The sequence below is a fragment of the Pristis pectinata genome, chromosome 14 (genome assembly GCF_009764475.1).
Source record: "Pristis pectinata isolate sPriPec2 chromosome 14, sPriPec2.1.pri, whole genome shotgun sequence".
NCBI lineage: Eukaryota > Metazoa > Chordata > Chondrichthyes > Rhinopristiformes > Pristidae > Pristis > Pristis pectinata.
Window position 1 is genome coordinate 35,886,572 of NC_067418.1, and position 21,148 is coordinate 35,907,719.

Here is a 21,148-nt window from a genome sequence, read left to right on the forward strand (position 1 = left end):
AGACCAGCAGTGGAGTAGAAGAGATGGAACTCAATGGTAGGCAGTCACAGAAAACATCTAAGTAGTGTTTTAGATGATTTTCTTTACTTCAGCTTGAGAAACTTGATCAATCACACCTTTAATTAACCACTTCCAGAAAAGTTCATTTATGGCTGATGCCCTTCACTCACCTCCTGGATGTTCTCCTTTGCCCGAGCGTCTGACGGGTGCATTAATGAGCCCATGACTTTCACATTCCCATGGACAACCAGCGCTTCGTCAGGACGGTCTGTGTTAATACCTACTCGACCGTGGTGAAAGACGGTGTCAGGAAGTTGACCACGCTGCCACAGGACATCTGTGTCACTCTCGAACTGTCCAGGGTTTGACGCCTGCAGGGAATGTAATCGAAGTTTACAAGCTAGCCTCAAAGCAACCCCAAAAATGTTCATTTCATATTTCTATGTATTTTTACATTTGCATTGGTCTTAAGGCATCTTTAGATTTCAGTGCCTCCATTTAGATGGATGTTTTGAAATGAGCTGCTTCTAGACCCAGTTGATTATGGAGAATTATTTAAATCGTGATCCCACTTGAAGATCAGACAGTGCTTAGTTTTATCACAGGAAGAAATAGAATGCAACAATTAGCTCAGATCTCAGATAAAATGAATGAAAGGTCTCACTCTTAGTACCAGCAAATAGCTCAGGATGGGAAAGGCACATGGAATGGATCAAATGAATACAGGATTAGACATGGTTAAGAGCTCCCCTACAGCTTGCCATGTTCACTGCCTTGGCTCAGATGCAAACTTGGGAGAAGCACTACTGAACTGTCAATGCCTATGGAATGATAATCAGACAAGAGTCGGCCCTTCCAGATGGGGAGGAAGGAGATAACAGAACTTACTATCCTTGCACTGACAGGGTCATGACTGGGTCGGCTTCATGGGGGACTGTATTCATCCACAACAAGCTCATCCATCTGCACACCAGGGTACAGAGCAGGCACTTGCCCACAACAAGACAATGAACCCAGGGTAAATACACCGTTCCTCAGGCAATAAGATAACATTCTATTGCCAAGTTGCCAACATCCAAAATAGGTGATTCATTTTCTGCTGTATAGGCTGCTAACGGAGTTTGTGTTGAGTGTCTGTGAGGGCATGCTTAGCAGGATCAAGGCAGATGCTGGCAGTATTTATTTTTAGACAGATCTAGGAAGAAGCTTTTGTTCCTGGAGCTGTAAAGGTTGGAAACATCCCATAAACAGAAAAGCGGGAGCAGGAAGTGAATCAGCAGGTAATTCACTCTTTCAATATAGCCAAGAAAAGGAGAAGAATGTAATACTAATTTATTATTTCCATTATGAGAAACAAAACCATTTGGTTCTGTTCCTGTGGAGCACTCCCTAGACTCTGCAGAGCTCTGATGTTTCAGGATTTAGAAGTACTAACGTGAGGAATTGCCAGATTTACATTCCCATCCATTGTCAGTGCTGTCCAGGCCTGCAGTAAAGTAATGCTGATGGTGACAAGTCCTTGCTGTACACTTTGCTGAAGACATAAATATAGCATCTCTCCAACTGGCATAGGCTACAGGTGCAGTCTGAGAAGGAGACTGAGTCATATCACTGGTACCCACACAGCAGACAATAAAACAGGGTTAGAGACATTTCTAGATCATTAGAGAATTCAGACAAAGCCCAGGACTGCCCCAGAGCACTGAAGGGGCAGGGGAGTTCAATTTACAACAACCACACCCCCAATCCCCACCATCCCTCCTGCCCCTTTTCCACTTATAACGACCACTATCTTCAAGAAATAAGTTTGGCAAAGTTTACTTTTAAATTCAAAGAGAGAGGCATATTGTGCTGGAGTTCAATAATACATGGAAACAATGCAATGCTTTGCTTTGCTTGTATAAAAATCACAAAACAATGTTTTCCCAAATGTCCTTTCCTGAATCCATTATGTCTCTTAAAGCAGCTGCAGAGATCAGTACTGTTCAGTCAAAATGACCACAAAGTCTTTTAGGGGTGCCCAATATGTCACAATTATGTGCTACAGTAACAGCAATTCAAGACTGGCTCATTTTCAAAGATGCATGATAAACATTCCTCTGAAGGCATTTTGTTCAAGCTCAATATGTATGCGTGTAAATTGGTTAGATGTGGAGTAATAAACAGACAAATGTACACACACACACACACACACAAATTAGACAGATGACAATGTGTCACAGACTGAATGATCAATGTTTGTGTGAAGTACACCTGATGTAATTATTGACAATCCACAATTCCCTGCCTGCTTTCTCTTGCGACAAAATATAAGCAATTACTCTGAAGTTTTAAAAGCCCCCACCCAGATCGACCAACAATTAACCCCCTCTGTTCCTATAAAACCCTTTATCTGTGGCATGAAACTCTCCAGAGCTACATCTCATAAAAATATCTATAAATCTGCATCTTTATAATGTGAAACCCTCTGGAAAGGTTTATCGGTGTGGTTACAGAGCTCAAGCTGGCTGCAATGATGTCAATCCCACAAGGTGCAAGGGAGCAGAGAATTAGGATTCTTCAATCCCGATTTCTCTATCGCACATATTAAATGTGACATAAAAATATGTCAAGGGATCTGTTAATAAATAAACCAGAAAGATGTGTATTTTGTTTAGTGAGATGAATTTTATCTTTGACATCTGGCATGTCAACCAATCAGCCCACACTTCTACAACCTGTTATTACCCAGCAAACAAGCACCTTTTAAAAAAAAGTAAATGGTGTTTATTCACTACAAAAGAGGCAGAATTACTGATAGTGCAATAAACTCTGGCCCTGACATCTTCAAGGTGCAGATAAATCTCTGGTTAAGATCAGGAATAAGTATTATAAGAACAGATAGAAAGCAAGACAAAATCAAGTACAATCTGGAACATAGTGGTTCCTGGCCTGCTGGCAAAGCTGAACATAATGTGAAAGAAAGCCGTGAATCCTGATCAAATATTTTAAGGAGATAGCTTTTAGGTGACTATTCAGAATCTGGACTTTGATGTGATTATCCTTTGTGGGAGGAGACTAAGGATTCAGATGATTGGGGTTGATTATATATATATATTAGGAAGTCTCCATAGGCAGTCCCCATTTTGTGCTTTGGTGTGGTCATAAGGTGCTTATTCTGCCACTATTGCTACATAAAAGATGGCAGTTGAGCCTCATTTAATTGTTTACTGCAATTCTTTACAGTAAGGCATTCTCTTCCCTTTCCCCAATTATTGGGTCTCCTTGGCCCACATATCACCCGCATCTCAGTAGGTGGGGCAGAGAATTTGCCAAGGAGGAAGAACACATCTTCATTCCTCCCGGGGTAATAATACCTAGACATGCAATACCTAATCATATTAAAGGCACCTCTGGCAGACAAAAAAATGTTTTCAACAGCTCAAACAAGTTTTTCCACAGGAAATAAGCATGATCCTAGATGTATTTTTAGGAATTCACTTTTTTTTAATTATCTGGCTACCTGCCAAATGTTTGATTTCCTTAGAAGTTCACCAGATTTACTCAAAGAAGAATTGCACCTCCACTCAAGAAAAGTCTCTCAAAATAGGGTCCAATATGACATGAGTTCGGAGTTAACAGGAATTTGTGCTGGTATTTGCAAATGGTGGTCAGTTCTTCATCTGATCAGCATGGAAACGTGGTGGTCAGAGCAGCAGTGGGTTGTTCCGGTTTGAAAGTTGATTTAAAAAAAAGCTTCACAAATGAGATTTGGGGTAAAATAGAAATGTTTAAAATGGGCAACATCCCTTTGTTTACATTTTGTTTTTCCTTCAGTTATCTACTTCCTATACCAATTTGACATTCCGCTTGGAGGAACGGAAGGCTTAACTGCAGAGAAGATGTAAATGGATGGTTCAAAATGGTAATAAACTGATGGGTCAACAAAATGCATGGTTGTCTAACTGAAGAAGAACATGGAAAATATGTGTAAAATCCAGATGGAGGAGGTTCTTGTACTTTTGAGACTTTACCCTCAGAAAAAAATCGTGCAAGTCCAAAGGATTAACTGAATATAAGCTTCCCCACCCAGTCAACAAACTGCACTTACTCTTTTATTTAGCTGTCAGCACATCTAAACAATGGTTGCTGCAATGCAGGTTTGAAATGAGTTGGACTGACCCTCTAATTTAAAACTGACATCCTCAAAAAAATGATGCAGAGTCTGTTGCAGCATCTATTATGCTGCAGTTAGTGAGCTCAAAAAGCCATATCCTGCCAGTGATACTTAATTGCAAGGGATAAAGCTGCTTCATGCCCCCACATTTACTGGTGCTGGAACTACAAATAGTGCCAGCGTTTATCTCAGTGGCATTGATATTTCCCAGGATTAGTTTCACAGTTATGCCTCAAAAATAAAAGAATGAACTTTTTGTTTTATTCCTGAACCAAAGGGATGAGATGTCTTAGTTAATATTATCAGGTAAACCACAGATGCTCTTCTTTACTGTTTATCATATAGTCTCCCATTCAAATTCATTCTTTCTCAAGACCTGAAAACTATGAAACTCTTTACCTTTCACAGCACTTCTCTTTTCATGTAATCTACCAGGTTTTAAAACTAATACTGGTTTTATCTAATCACTACTTCCTTATTTGCTTTATTTTCCATGTTACTCTTTTCAACCTTGGCAGTGTCCTGCAGCATGGTGTTGGTCCTTGCATTAATATATCAACGATAAAGAAAGGCTTCCATTTACATAAAGCCTTATCGCATCCTTCAGAAATATCCCAACTCACACAGAGGACTACCTTGTGTAGTTGCTATGGTTGTGCAGGCAAACGTGGCAGCTAATTTGCACACAGCTAGGTCACACAAACAGCAATAACAAGTAGACTTGTCTTAGAACCAGATTGCTCATGACCTTGGTGGTATTTTTGATGCTAAAATAAGCTTCCAATTACATACCTGAGTCATTACTAATACCCACCCTCTACCCCTGTAGAATTACCAGACTCTACCATACTACATCAGTTTACCGATTGCTGAAACTGTCCTTTATTACATCCAGACTTGACTATTCCAATTCAGTCAAGTTCATCCCTCAGTAAACTTGATGCAATGCTCTGCTTGTCATGTCCTGACACTAAATCCCATATACCAATGATTCCTGTGCTTGCTGGCTTCCGCTGGCTTTTAATTAAACATTGGTTCAATTTTTAACTTCTTATCCATATTTGTAACTTCTCAGCACCACCTCTCCCTATCTTTGTAATCTCCTCCTGTTCTTAACCATTCCAGTTATTTGCACTCCTCAAATTCTAGCCTCTTGACTACCCCTGAAATTAATCTCTCCATCATTGGTGGTCAAGACTTTAGCTATGAAGGCTCTAGGTTCTGAAAATCTGTCAGTTGTTTTTAATGAGCATTTCGAAGGAGATAAAGAAAGGAACCTCTTGGCCTTTTTTAACCTTCTTTAAAATGCTCATTAAAACCTATCTCTTCAGCTCCAAAACCTCTAATAAAAGTATTCTGTAAGTACAATGGTTGTGGTGGGAAAGAATAGATGAGACAGGAAACAGTTCAATGAAAAAAGGGAAAATAGGCAAAAAAATTAGAAAATGCACATAATGCAAAATGAAGTGTTCAGTCTATCATCTACTACCACCACAGCTGATTTCCTAATGATATGGACTTCACTTCATTTATATTTCTTTCAGAAATAACATTCCAAATATTGGGAAATGAGGTGCATGGTATCCCTATGAATTGTCCAGATTTAAATGGGAGAACCAGTTGGTTTGAGAATGTACTTCCTAAGAATGGTACATAGCCCAGCAAACATCATTCAGTGTGGACAGAGTTTTAATTTGCTCCATTACAAGGCAGCCGAAAATACAGGCTTATGTGTCTTAGTAAGAGGCAAAGAGGCAATATTTCCCTCTCTTCAGTCCTATGCTTCCTAGTGCTCACCCAGCTTTGCATACACTAACACATTTTCAGTCAACAGTCCTTCAATATTTTAAGCAAGCTCCATGCCTCAAAGTCACCTCTGACTGAAGAGCTCACTGTGGGTTGTGGGAAATAGTGTGGTGCTGCACAGTTGAAAGGCCTGCAGGAACTTTAAGAGATGGGCATAGTGAGAATGCCAAAGAAGGACTGATAAACCTCATTATCTGAGGCAAAGGAGAATCACCCTATTCAACAAAATATTCAACACACAAGGAGAGAAGCCCAAGAGTATAGGAAAAATATGACCAGCTAGTGAATGCATGCTCAACCAACCTACATGTATCCACATACAAGGGAAGAAAATGTAGAGATCGCATCAGCTACAACTAATCCCTTGTTGGTTAGATTGCTAATCATTATTTAGGCTTCTATGTCGAGGCCTTTTTGTAAACAATACTGCACATTGTGCAGAACGCCAATAAGTTCCTGGAGATGCTAGAGGGAATTGTTTGTAGAGTACTCCAAGTCATCCCATGCACTAGGATGTTCAATTGTTGCCCCACTGTGTAAATGGGCCTCACCAGTACTCAGCTCACATCTTGGAAGATGTTCGGGTGCATTTGGCTGTGGCCACAGAGGTAGCCTTAATTTCTGATATTGACAAAATGATCACCTAAAAATAAGACTGTCAAGGGAACATATTTTCTTGCATGGCATGTTGCTTAGGTTACAAACTAGCTGCACATTGAGAAATTGGAATCCTTTATTGTTACTGAAGGTACTGGCATTAAGCAAAGGATGTCAAAGTATCAAGATGATAGCATATAAAAAACACAAAAATAAATGCTGTAAAGATTGTTGCTGGGCTCTTTAAATTCACTTCAACATTGTGTAAAATGCCCAAAAACCTAAACACTCATTTATTCTATTTCAGACAAGAAGGAAAAAAGCAGTAAATGAAGCTAAAACTAATGGTAATCCAGACTGGAATGTCTTTCATTTTATGTCATTGTCTTAAATTATTATTGAACAAAGACAGATGTTAGAAAGCCAAAGCAAGAGGCCACCCAGGATTATGGAGCGTAGAAAGAATGTTTTGAAATCAGGAGGAAGTGACAAGAAGTTGGATTTTAAAGCCTATTGTCTGCAGAGCTAAGGGAAGGCTGACGAACTCTGCAATTTCATGGGTCAGAAAGAGTGTTAGGATTGATAAAAATGTTGTGATTCTTGATACTCAAACAGCGAGGGAGCAGGTAGGAATTGTATCAAGATTGGGAAGATCCAGAGAGAAAGGCCAGAGGAGCACTGTTTATGGAGAACCCACATAACAATCAGAAGAAAACTTATGAGAGAACAAATAGCATCATATCCACATTTCTTACTGAAGTGATTAAGGGAATGCTTAAAATTGGTCTGAATCTCTAGAGCCAGATGAAAGATTGTTACAACAAATAGCAAACTCTGCATGACAAGAGAGAGTAAAGTTGCACTGGTGGAGTCAGATAAAATCTATAATAGACAAGAGAAAGGTCTCAATTGCAGAAGGGAGCCAAGTCCCACTGCACTGTCTCGTGCGACCTCTTTCCAAACATTTATTTAAGGGAGCCAAGTCCCACTGCACTGTCTCGTGCGACCTCTTTCCAAACATTTATTTAAAATCCAGTTCCTTTTCCAATCCCAGAAAGCATGTTTAGGAAATGTGAATATAAAGAGATTTCCTACACAAGTTCAAACTCTTTGGTCCAAGTCAGCTTTGCATTGCTGCCAGAGTACAAGGGTTTCCCTCCCCTAGCTCAGACAGCTGGTAATTATTAACAGCCACAATGTGTCTGAGAGTTATAAAAAAAATTAAGAACACAAGTGTGTATGTATTGTTTAAGATTTTTTAAGGACTCACTTCTGGCTGTTAATATCCCATCCATTTTCTTGAACTGGAGCTGATTCAAGAGGATCTCCTCCTGTAATGTACAGTCTGTCACTCTCTTGGCAGCAGCACTCTACAATCTTTTTTTCACTTATGAAGCTCCCCATATGAAACATCAAATTACAAGTCTCTTAGCCTCCTTTATCCTCATTGTCTCCATTCCTCTCCTAACAACAACGGGGTAGATTTTCCCATTTTTGCACTTGGATTACCCGGATATAGCACAAGAAACTCTGCCACAGAGAATCACGTCGATCATAACATAATTCACCCAATTCAGAATCCAATTAAATTAAAAGACAGGAATATCTGTCAGATTCACTGTTGCAATGCCTACTTCATCATTTTCCTCAAAATACAATGTTTGGGATGATCCAATGTCTAGACATTGGAACAAAAAAAGTATTTTTTAATGATCGTATGCTTTATACAGTATAGATGGATGGAACTGTATTCTGGTATGTTAGCTGAGTTCAGCTTTTCTTATTGTGAGAGCTTGGAATAGTTAAGGCCATTAGGGAAATCAAGTTTGGGAAGCATCACAACTCAGCTGGTCCTGTCCTCACTTACTGTTCAAACATCCACACCATCATACTTTTGCAACTGATTTTTCTCAGATCAACTACTTCGCTAAATTCTACCAACCAGTTGGTGTTTACTGCACAGTCCATTCACCACATGCGCTGGTGGAGAGGGATGGGGGGCAACTGTGTGTGTCTGCTTTTTGCATGTGCCAAATAGTATTTTGCCAAATAGTATGTTCAAATACATGGGAGCTGCATCGATTTCCTCATAACCCTGATCACACTCACTAAAAAAAAGCTCACTACAGAATCTGCTCCTTCACACCTAAACATGGGGAGACAGTAGGTGAAGAAAGTATCTCACATTTTAATCCTAAATTAATCAAGACAAAATAGCCCAGTGTTAACCCTCTATAATCAGTTACACTATCCAAGAGAAAATAGCAATGAGAGTAGATGAACTGGAGATGGATCTTTATGACAATTAATTACAGAATGGGTAAAGGATGGAAGGATATATGTAACTCTCCAGTGCAATATTGGAAAAATCCTTGGTTGGACAACTTGTGAATGTGGTTTACACTTCTGTCCCAGCAATGCAAAGAAAAAGGCGATGAGAGTATAGCTAGGCGACAGAAAGTGATAGAGGGGGAAAGCTGAGAGAGGAAAAACAAGGAAAGATAGGATGAGGGGCAAAAAGAGAGAAAGAAAATCAGAACAACAGGGAGAAACATTGAAACAAATGGACAAAAGGGAAGAGAAAGAAAAAAAGACAAAGCTCAGAGGGTGAAGAAATTGGAGGGAGGTTAGAGAAAGTGAGTGAGAAAATGGTAAGAAAGGGAAAAAGTAAAACAAAAGAAACAGATGCATGAAATAAAAAAATGTTTAAAATTCTCAACAGATCAGGCAGCATTTGTAGAGAGAAAAACAGTTCTTTTGAGACTGAGATATAACAGAGACAGACATTGAGAATGTTACAAAGACAGGAGGAAGCAGATAGGAAAGAGAGGGCCATAGACATGGGAGAACTGGAGAGGGGGACAAGAAAATGAATAATCATGACATGAAGACAGAAAGAAAGAGGGTAGGAAAGCAGGCGAGCTGAATAGATGGAGGAAGATATGCAGTGCAGTAATGAGAAAGAGAGAGAGAAGAATTTTGAGTGGAAAGGCATGCAAGTAGTGAAAGAGAAGGAGAAAAGACGAAGATTAAAAGTAATAGACACAGTAAAAACCATGAATAAGGACATTTAGATTATTAAATATAAGAACACCTTATATTCCTGCTGTATTTGTTTCTGAAAGGCAAGTATCAGCTTCAATCACAATGCCACATGTTGATACTTCTACTTGGTATTACCAGATTTACACACAATGCCAGAGATATGTTAAATTTTATCAAGCAAACATTGGACAAGAGCTATAGCAAGAAATATATAAGCTTTATGGTACCATTGTCATGTTAACCCTGAGGCTTGCCCAGCAACTTTGAACAAAATGCCTTCAGTACAATGTTAACCGATACAGTGGAGCCTGTTTATTATCATTCCTCAATATTCCATGACATAATTTTTCTAGGACATTAAACCAATATTGTTATATTGCCACGGAATCATTGAACTAGACATTTTTGTTTTCAGCTGTTCAGTAAGCCACCTTGGTGCAAAGCACTCTATTGTCCAATGAATCTTTTTAGCCATTCTGTGACAGGCGCATGGAAATTTGCCTGCTTTTCTCACCTGTTGAACAATATTTTTGCCCCTCAGTTCTTAAACTTACCTCCTTCCTGTACAGTTCTCTTTAGTTACTGATAATAAAGGGCTCCACTGTACCTAGGCTCTGAAATAGTCTCCTGAGTGTTTTAAGCATTAAAATGTCTCACCTGTGCCGTGTTCTGTGAATGAAGAACAGAGGAATCAGAGACAGCCAGAGACATTTGTGAACAGTCTCTACACATAGTCAATAATAATCCAAGACAAGAAACTGCTATTACAATCCACCCAATGTCCCATTCATTGCTGGCAATAATTACATTACTGGATTAATAACAGGTAGTAATAATGCTTTATTACTACCTACCCCTAGTTGATAAGCAACCATTAATTGTTGGTAACTCCCTGTCCTGGCAACCACCCAATGTTATGAACATTTCAAACCAGATAAGTAGCTATCCAATGTTTGTAATTATCCACTGACTTAATGATGACCAATTGTTAAGTACTAAGTGCCAGTAATAATTAATTCATAGCAATAATCCACTGTTTGTAATAATTCTTCTACTAACAGCCTACTTTCTGTGATTTTAGTTAATCTTGCCATTCATTATGTTTCTCAATTTATTCTTTCCAATGTATTTGCTCCAGTAATTGAACAGTCAGACATTTAACAAAATCTCATACTGTCTTCAGGCAACATGTTCTGCATTCATAATGCAACTTCTACTGAGTTCTGAAGTACTGAGTAAACAGCAACAGACTTAAATCAGGGAGAATGAGTATCATTCACAGAAACCCCAGCTGCAACCACATGTTTCATCTCTCTGTCACAACCAATCTTATTCCCTTCCATTTATGTCAATGATACAACACTTTATCCCCATCCCAACTCTTAGCCCTACCCTACTAGCCTAACTGTGATTCTCAACACAAAACATAACCAACAGTAAACTCCATATGCTTGTCTGTATTTTATTATTAATGCCTGAACAACATTCTATAGTTTAGAACAGACATGTATGCATTTGGGTAGTTACATTTCTAAGCAGCACACAGCATGATGACTATGAAGGCAGTGGTACAACAATTAACATCAGAGATGGTTGCAGCTGCACCGTGTGAGTCCTTGCTACAAATGATGTTCATCACTCACACCGCTGTCAACTTCTACTGGTGTGTACAAAGGGGACCCCATTTAAAATTGTGGACATGATCTCCTTTTATGTCTCAGAATCCATCACTATGGCAAAAGACTCAGTCTGTCACAGGTACCAAACAACCATGTGCCAATTTGTTCAGAATCAGCCAGGAAGAAGCAGGGTTGAATCGCGTTGCTGCCCTCAATGTGCCCACGTTCAAGGGAAGTCAGCTGGAGGTTTCATTCTCATGGACATCCAACGATTCTTTCTGGAAAAATGCCCAGGTGTGGAAATCAAGTGCAGACGGCATTAATTCCTTGAGCTAAAGAGCCTGTAGACTATGCCCAGAGTCACAAAAATTGACACTCAGATGAACTGCCAAAATTGCTAATAATATGGAATCAGCAGAAAGAGGCAAGCAGCTGGCACTTTCACATAGCTCTCTGAATAAGCTCACAGGAAGTCATTTACAATATGATGATATTCCACTAACTCCCATTAATCCCATTCCCAGTGTCCCCAATACCTATACACATTGCTGGCAAGATCCTACCATTCAAAACACATGCTCAGGTACATAAACATTAATCCGGTTTACTGAGTAACAGCTCTAGAACTGACGATGGAAATAAGGTGCAACCAGTGACTTGGTCAGCTTCTAATGTGCATTGTCACTCTAAAAAAAAATTTTGGGAAACAATGACAATACAAACAAAATACTTGACGTTACAAAAACTGCTAAGGTTTTAAACCACATGACATCCCAGAATTCAATAAAGTTAACAACCAAAGACCAGACTAAACTGCCCATAGATACAAAAGTTAGAATTAGCCTTACCCGGACAATAATTCTTTCCGAGATCTGAGCAGCCACAAGGTGGTTCTGATTCTGGGTCTGAACTTGAAGGGCTACCACCAGCATGAAGTACCTGCAAGGGATGAGGAAGAATTCAGGGAGAGGGAGAGGGAGAGATGGATGAGAGCAAGAGGAAAAGGAGAGTATCAGAGGCATAGACAGATTAGTTTGGTAAAGAGGTCAAGAGATGAAGGAGAGATGGGAATAGATAAGTTTAGAAATAAAAAGGTGGACGTGAATAGAATGCACCAAAGAAGTGAGAGAAAGTGTGTTAGGAAAAGAACAATGATGGAGGATGAAAATGAATGAGAAAAGTCCAACAAATGAAAAATTAGTAAACAATATGTACAAAATGTACAGCAGTGGCATTGCACAGTATCATTTCTCAGTTAAATGCTTCTTTCCTGCAAAATGTAATCAATGTAACTCTCTTAATGCAAAAGAGTTCATTAAGAAGAGGCAGAAGGTTTTGTTAAAGTTGTGTTTGACTAACTGATGGAATTTGTCTTTAAGAGGAACCAGAGTAGGTTAAGGGAACACAGGTTACGTTGTCTGTAGGATTTTTAGAAAGCACTTGAGAAGGCTACAAATAAAAAGAGGTTTACAAAAACTGAAGCCCAGGGAATTTCGGGGGGGAGGGGGGTGGTGGGGGGGGGGTGGTCAATCACAAAGTGATAAAAAATGGACTCAAGAGCAGGGTTATCTTTCATCCAACAGGATGGTAGACAATGTGTTCTCCGGGGGTCACTGGAAGGATCTGTGTATTTTTGTTATTGATTAGTGATTTGGATATGGGCGTTCAGGGTAAGATGTCAAAATTTACACAGGACACCACACTTGGCAGTTTTTAAGGAAGTTGTAAGCAAGATATTCATACATAGGAAGAGGACATAGAAAGGCTGGCATATAAGGCAGGTAGATGGCAACTGAAGTTCAATACAGTGAAGTGTGAAATGATCTACTTTGACAGAAAGAATAAGGAAAGACAATATAGTCTGAATGGCACATTTCTTACAACTGTGTAGTAACAGAGGAACTGTATGTACATAAATCTTTGAAACTGGAAGCAAACGTTGGGAAAGCAATTGGAACAACAAATGGGATCCTGGGTTTCATAAATTGAGGTACCGAGTTCAAAAGCAGGACAGGGTAAATTCTAGTCCTAGGTAAATTGGGAGAAATTGTTTCCATTAGTGGCTTGAGAACTGATTCATATAGTTTAAAGTCATGAGTAAAAGATATAGGAGATATGTGAGGAGACCAATAGGCTGGTCATACTTTGGGACCTCATGAGAATGTGAAAGATCTATATAAATGAAATCTTTCTTCATTCATCTGTGGGTAATAAGAATGCATTTTAATTTAGTATTTCATCAAGATAACTATCACAGACAAGATTGAATTTATCTTCATTCACCACACACACCCTGGATAGTGATCAGGCATAGGAATCTGGTTGCTATCTCGTCTTGTAGAATAGTGATATTGAGCGACAACTTTAATACGTAAACCAGAACCAAATCAATTTATAAAAGGGTGGAGCCTATTCAGTTTTTCAGGTTAAGATAAAGAACTGTAATGTCTCTCACCTTTGGTCTGGATTGGGTTTGCCCTTCTTTCTCATGTTGTTGGCTGTTGTTTCGCTGAAATGTAACCTTCCAACTGTGACTTTTGTGACCTGATCAGAAGGGATGTTAATTCTGTAGGAACCAAAGATATTTATCAACTTCCTCAATCTATCATAATCCTTCAGTACATGCTAGTACCACTATATTCTCACCTAAATACAAACTCAGTTTCTTATTCAGTATCTTATATATGTTTATCCCACAATCAATATGTCTCAAAAGTCTTAAATATCCATTAACTCTGTTGTATCTTTTCAATGCACCTCATTTTTCATGTCTATCTTTCAAGTTCACTGAACCCTGTATAAGTTTTGCAATTATTATTTAAATTTGACATCTCTTTCTTACTATTTGTCACCCAATTTATGACATAAAAGCAAGAAACAGCCCACCTTATGGAATGTTAAAGAGACATTCAAAATGTTGGAAATACTCAGCAGGTTAGACAGTATCAACCTGAAACATTAAGTCTGTTTCTCCCTCCAAGTTGTTGACTAACCTGATGAATATTTCCAGCATTTTCTGTTTTTACTTTAACTTCTGACATCTGCAATGTTTTGCCATTGGACTTTTGTTGAGCGTCCACATTGTCTGTGCTCCTCATGCCACCTTGTAACTACAGAAAGCAATCCAAATTATTTATTACTTGTCTTTAATTTTCTCCCAAATTTTCATATCTATCAGAATAAATTTAAGATAAACAGTTTCATCAACAGTTCATGCAAAAGAGAGTAACTTGTAGATGCAAATTAGTATCATTGAATTGGGCTTGATCCCAGATCCTCTGGGTGTTGTTGACTGAGCCAAGCTGATATCTTGATGTACACATGAAAGTCACTCTCCATTGATAGGGTGGTATGATTCCTAAAGTACACAATGAATACCTGTATGAGTTGTACTTACGTGACTGGATTGAAGGGCCGCTTGCTGCGGTCTGACTGTGACTGCTCAATATTGATGCTCTGGTTCATTGCCTCCAACTACCAAAGAACAAGTTTAAAAAGATCAGCAAGACACAGGACATTTCCTACTCTTTTTCAATTTTACTGTTCTGCAAAACACCTTAATTCTACTCCAAGTAATAATATCAAAAACATAAAGTCAGAAATGTATTTGAAATGGTGCCAAGATGACTATCTCCTTCCCCTTCAAGGGTAAATGGTTCTAATTCAATGGGTCTCCTAAAGGTGGATTTGTAAAATTAATTATTTTAAAATATCCAATCTTCCAATTTTTGTAAGAAACAATTAAGGCAACTTGCAATGGGCACTGAGTGGCACAATGATCTTTGTTTCCTTAGGATGTGAATTCATATTAGAGGACACCTTTGATATAAACTTAAAACCTAACAACTGCAGGCTGTCTTGGGCCTGAAGACTTATGATCTTCTTTGACATCCAAACTAACACACATACACTTGGATCCTGAGGAGCTCAGATCAGGTGGCCAGGCTGTACAATGAAGCCATACACTGAGAAATAGGAAACACTTACAGTGCTACTTGCATTCCCTAAGCTATTTGTGGGCAATCAGCCCTATTGCTGCCCACAGTACTGAGCCTCACTGCATTTATTTATAAAAAAGCCAGTCCAGCCTCATCCAACTTCAGCCTGACAACTTAGAGTTTTTTTGATACCCAAGCTGAACCTTTCAAATGTAGTTGTGTTCCACCGGCCTGATGTTGGGTAGCCAGGTTCTAGTTCAAGTCTGTTCCAGACTGGGGAAGGTAACCTTTGCCAATTGTAATGGGTCACAATGTCGAACTTCTTTAGTTGCATTTAATATTAAATTTGGAATCTCAATAATTCTCTCAGCACTTCCTTAAATATCTGATTTGCTCCACAACTGGCGCACTATGTGTTGTGTACAAGGCACTTTGCTCCTCTAGGCTTCTAAGAATGTACCTTCTAAATCCACTACCATGTAAAAGTGTAAATGCAGCAGGTACATGGAATCATCACCATTCCAAGTTTCCAGCCATGTCACAGACTCAGAAATATATTACCATTTTTTCATCCTCACTGGGACAAAGTCATAGAACTTCCTGCATGACAACATTGTGGAGGAACCTTCGGTATGTGGAGTGCAATGGTTCAAGGGGGTGGATCACCACCACCTTCTGAAGGATGTGCAATAAATCCAAAGCCTTCCTGGTAGCATCCAGATCCAAAGAATAAATTAAGAAAGGGAGAGGTGGCAAGATACCTATATAGGCAATCGAAGAATATCACATTGACATAGCGAGAGTGCAAAACTAGATGGGAGGTAGGCATTGCAATCCTCCCACCATCTGGCCCTTAATCAGAGGCCAGCTTGATTCATTTCCATTCAATTGGTGAGCTCACAACATTCAACAGCAGCTAACAAGCAACTCACCTATTGTGAATAATATCCCTGACTGGACCATTACAATCTGTAGGCAAGAGCTGGGTGACTACAAATAGAAGCTAATTTTGCTTCCACATATTGGTAAAATTGGCAAATGAGAGAAGATACATCCAAGGATTAAATATACCCAGTACAAAGGCCAGCCTACTCCCACTCCTCCCCTACCATCAAGTGTCACCCACCTTTACTCCGTGCAATTTCAGGAAGAAGAAATCAATTGGTTTGAGCCCCTCAGGGGTTTTCACATATTTAGGGTCACCCATCATGCCAACATAAACAGTGACCTGGAAGTGGTTCTTCTTTTGGCAAACAAAAGCGTCATCAGGGACAGAGAAGTTAAAGCCTTTGTCAGCATCTACTCTGTAGCTAGGATTGGGTCTGTAAAAGAAAGGAGAAAATTCAGGAGAGATACTACTATCAGCTTATGTATAACCACAGACACTAATCATTATCGTTTTCATTATAAAACGTCTTTTTCCAAACAGAAGGAAAAATGGACCTACTGTGGTGTATGAATTAGTAGAGTCAAGCAGTGAATTTTGAAAAAGATAGACAAAGGCAGACAAATGTGCAGAGTCAAAGGAATTTAGGGAGGGAGAGCACCCAAGACTAACGGCTCTGTCATTAATTGTGAGGAAAATATACAGAGAGAGAGTAAGAGGACTGAAGAAGGGAACTCTGGGAGGAAGGTAAGACTACAGGAGCTGTACAAAGATAAAGGCGGGCATGTTTCATTCAATGCACCAGGACAATGGGAATCGCTCTAGGTCAAAGGAGACTGGGGCGATGGCAAACAGAACAGAATCAAGACTTTGAGATCAGCCAGCTCCATCACAGGAACAACCCTCCCCACCACTGAGGACATCTTCAAGAGGCGGTCTCTCAAGAAGGCAGCATCCATCATTAAGGACCCTCACCACCTGGGACATGCCCTCTTCATGTTACTACCATTGGGGGGGAGGTACAGAAGCCTGAAGACCCACACTCAATGTTTCAGGAACAATTCTTCCCCTCCACCATCAGATTTCTCAATGGTCCACGAACCCATGTACACTACCTCATTATTCCTCTTTTGCGCTATTTATTTATTTTTGTATCTTATAGTAATTTTTATGTCTTTATGTCTTGCACTGTACTGCTGCCGCAAAACAACAAATTTCACGACATATGTCAGTGATAATAAACCTGATTCTGAATCTGATTTGTACTAAAACATGGCTATCTTACCATAGCCCAAGAAGAGCCAATTATCCAGGAAGGGTTGGGTGTATACTCTGCCAGAACATTTGGCTCAAATCAGGTGGGTCGCGCTCATGCTGTCTGAACTTATTTCCCTATCCAGGTCAGGGCAATCTGTTTTGTATTACCACATGGGTCCTCTGCACCTAATCAATGTGGGAAAAAAAGCTCGAGTTTTAATGTTATACCTGAGCAGACCACAATTTTAAACAATTGAGAGTTTTCAGAGGTTATGGAGAAATGGTCAAATCGACAAAAGGATGTAAATATTAATTTTGTGTTTTACATTCAATATTTCAATGGCTCAGCATTATCAGTCACATCAAGCAGCGGGAATTAAATCTCCTAAATTCTGGGTGCACCCTTTTCTGCTGATAATGTATTAGTATGACCCGGGTCCCATACACCAGCTAATGAATTTATTATGTTCCGACATGTAACCCTCGCCTTTGTGAATAGCAACTCGGAACATGTCTCTCATTAATCTGAGGTGTGAATCAGTATATGGTTTTTTATATCAGTTAAATAAAATTTTCCTGGTTTCTATAACGAGAGGCTGATCTACAAAACCAGATTTACAACCAGGCAGCAAGTTGAAATAATTACTCACTGCATGAAAGTAATGTGGAAGAAAATACTTATAATTTACTCACAGTTTCTCACTAGCACAACCATTCTTGTCTCTTTCTCTTTTAGCAGTATATCCAATTTAGCTCAGAATCTTGATGGAGTATCTGTCCCGAGAGCCCTGGCCCTTGATTTGGGCTTCTCCATTAAAAATCTTTGATACCATATGAAAGCAAGGCACAGTGCCTGTTCAGAAATAGTATTGGATCACTGCACAAGTGAATGCCAACTTTAAAAGAGGTAGAGTCTTGACCTTTGTAAACCAGAATGATATTTCTGAGTCGAAGTGAATAAGTAGTCAGGATCTAGTTTCCTTTTTCTTGTTGAGCACCAGGATCCTGTGACCGAGATGAGCTTTGTGGATCATCAAGGCTCAGTCTTTAAGTCAAAACTGTATTATAAAGATATCCAGTTTTACTGGCAGATGTTGTGCAGATCAAAAGCAGTCTGTTGTGACATTCAGTGATAAATGGGTTACAGTAAATTATAAAGGCTTTAAGATGCCCCTGTGCAGTTTCACAATGAGCAGCTGCAAAACTAACAGAATGGTGCCTTTTACATTGTTCTATGTAGTTTAGTGGTATTTTTTACTGCTGTTAATGCACTAAAGTGAAATACTGGAACGTAACCTCAAATCACTGGACATGAATTTCCTTTACATAGTCATTCTCCAAAACAGACACCCAAAAACTTAATCACTTTCAGTATGGGATCCTTCATATCGAATAGTTAGGGACTACACCCTAACACAGCCAATCATTTATAAGCAATCTGAATGATCAGTCAATTCTATTACTGACCAGCCAAATGAGTGTATTAACCCATTTCACAGCCAACATAAACCAAAGACATGTATTATACAAGGAGCAACACACGTAGGTTTGTGTTAAAGCTTGGAACTTAATCCTATGATTTTGAGGGTCCTCTCTCAGTTATGGGCGGGTGAGTGGGGCAATGTAGAGAGGTGGGGGGAAGTAGCTTAAAGTAGAAAAGAGGCAAAATAATTAAGGTGCAATCGATGGTCGGTTTGCTAATAACCCATAGAAAATTGACGGCGCTGTTGAGAGAGATACTGCACCCACAAAAATGCAAGGAATGTAATTGCAGCAGGTTCATAACTAGTTGCTAGGAAACCAAACTCAATATTCCCCACATTAGGCAAGAAATCACAACTCCAATGGGAATGTTTAAACTCACATTTAAACACACATCAGCTACGGACAGCTCTGAGCATGTGTTTTCTGTCAATCAGCAGAAGACAGAACAGAATTCCAACCCAAAAAAAATACAGCTAGGTCATCAAACAGTCCCATGAACGAGGCCACATTCAGCACTGAAACACACCCAGGAATTCACATTCACCCATTTGTCATACTGGATTTTTCCATTCACTCTATGAATGGCATTGAGGTTACACTTTTGCTCATTTCTCTTCCTCTTATTTCAACTTGTTTAAATGCTGATTGCAGCTTTCAACCATTCGACTGAGAATCTTCTTAAAATTCATCCTGGCCTGAGCAGAATTAGAACATCCTGAGTTTGTGTTGCAGTTGCTGAAGTCCTGTGGCTGTTTTGGTGATCAAACTGAATTCAGCTGACAGATCTTGTGGAGCTCATGTGCATCATTATATCAGCTCCTGTGTATGTACTGTACACACAGGTATAAGGAAACAATTCAGTTATCTCTACTCTAGCACTATATTGGCTTTGGCACATCTTCATGTTAGCTCTTGCATGAGTACAGCAAACGTGTTTAAAAGGAGCAAGTGAACTGTCAGCCTGGCCCAAGTATTCTCTGAACCTTGATGCTAATTGTGTATGTTAGGACAGTTCAGCCACAGCACAGAAAGCTGTTGCACTTCTGGTTAAAAATTCTTTCTCCATCAGGACTCTGTCAAACTTCAACTTTTGCTGAGTGTTTGTAGAGAAGCGGGAGATGGGATTTAAACCACATGCAATAGCTTTGAGCCTTAAGTGTAATGCACTTTAATAAATGTCTCTGACAGCAACAAGGAGCAGCTGCATGGAAACTCAGAGCAACAACTTCGACGAGGTCAGTGAGTAGTCAGTCAGTCATCACTGTGCTGGGGTTTAAGACTGAGGAATTCACATACTGAGCAAGAAAGGTGGAGAGATAGAGAAAGGGGAGACAGAAGGAGGGAGACAGTAAGAAAGGGAGAGAAAAGAAAGGGAAAGGAGAAAAGAACAGTGTAAGCAAAGGATAGGAAAAAAGATGAGAGGCAACAGATAAAGAAAAAGAGGGAAAGGGAGTGAGCAGTGGTAGAAAAATAAAGATTAAAGGATAGAGAGAAAGGATGAAGTAATAGTTATTAACATTAAATCCCACTTAAATCAGCGGTGGTATCTGCAGTAACAGGCTGTAAAGCTGATGTTAATAAATTTTACCCATTGGGCCAGAACATGCTGACACCTAGGTAGTGGGTTTGTAATGAGCCATCAGCAGAGAGCATGGATGCACATTCCAGATTTTTGCACCTGTGCACTGTGGAGCAGAGGTTGGGAATGCCCAGGAAGTCGAATTCACAAACATCTGACCTCTGGACTCAACACTGAACCCCAGGGTCATTCTATAAATTACTCTGCCAATGGACTTGGTATCTAGCCCCTCTGCTTTACACACACCAGCCAAAGCTGCACATCCAGTGCTATCCCCATTTATTTGAATGGGGTTGCCAACATTAATCTGAAAGATTAAGGCCAAATTGTCTTGTATATTTTCTTTATTTAAATTTGCATTTATATAATTAATTAATTAACAGCAGTTTTGTGTGCTTTTTAAATTTTAATAATTTTAAAGTTTTTTTGTTGGCTGCCCAAATATGACGTTGCACACTTCTTGAAAATATTAGGCAGGAGTGTGTCCACATTTTGTGATTATTGTCCACACTCTGGCTGGCTCTGATTTTTTAGGGCCTTACTACCCCGAAGTTCCTGCCAGCGTTTTGCCTCAGTTGTCCTGTGAAGCACAGTGAGCCGCAAGTGGATAGCCTGCAGGCACCCATGGTAAAGCCCCCAAAAATGGACTGATGGCTTTCTGATAGCTTGTATTGTCAGTAGGGTCTTTCCACTGTTTCTAAATGTCTGGTTCAGTCTAAGATGAGGCCAGGGAAGATAATAGAGATAGTGGCAAGGTTTGCATTGGGGCCCAAAACTATG

At 39.5% G+C, this 21,148-nt stretch overlaps 1 protein-coding gene across 10 annotated transcripts in view; it reads right to left on the minus strand.

Annotated features, from left to right (window-relative positions):
* Positions 1 to 21,148, minus strand: part of myrf (myelin regulatory factor) — a 181,210-nt gene that overhangs the window by 25,221 nt on the left and 134,841 nt on the right. For all 10 annotated transcript variants that reach the window (XM_052029422.1, XM_052029425.1, XM_052029428.1 and 7 more), the window contains 5 exons: positions 16,288 to 16,483; positions 14,621 to 14,697; positions 13,679 to 13,789; positions 12,072 to 12,162; positions 171 to 371 (listed from right to left, as the gene is read on the minus strand). In XM_052029422.1, the coding sequence (XP_051885382.1) occupies positions 171 to 371; positions 12,072 to 12,162; positions 13,679 to 13,789; positions 14,621 to 14,697; positions 16,288 to 16,483 (676 nt within the window). The remainder of the gene's footprint in view (positions 1 to 170; positions 372 to 12,071; positions 12,163 to 13,678; positions 13,790 to 14,620; positions 14,698 to 16,287; positions 16,484 to 21,148) is intronic.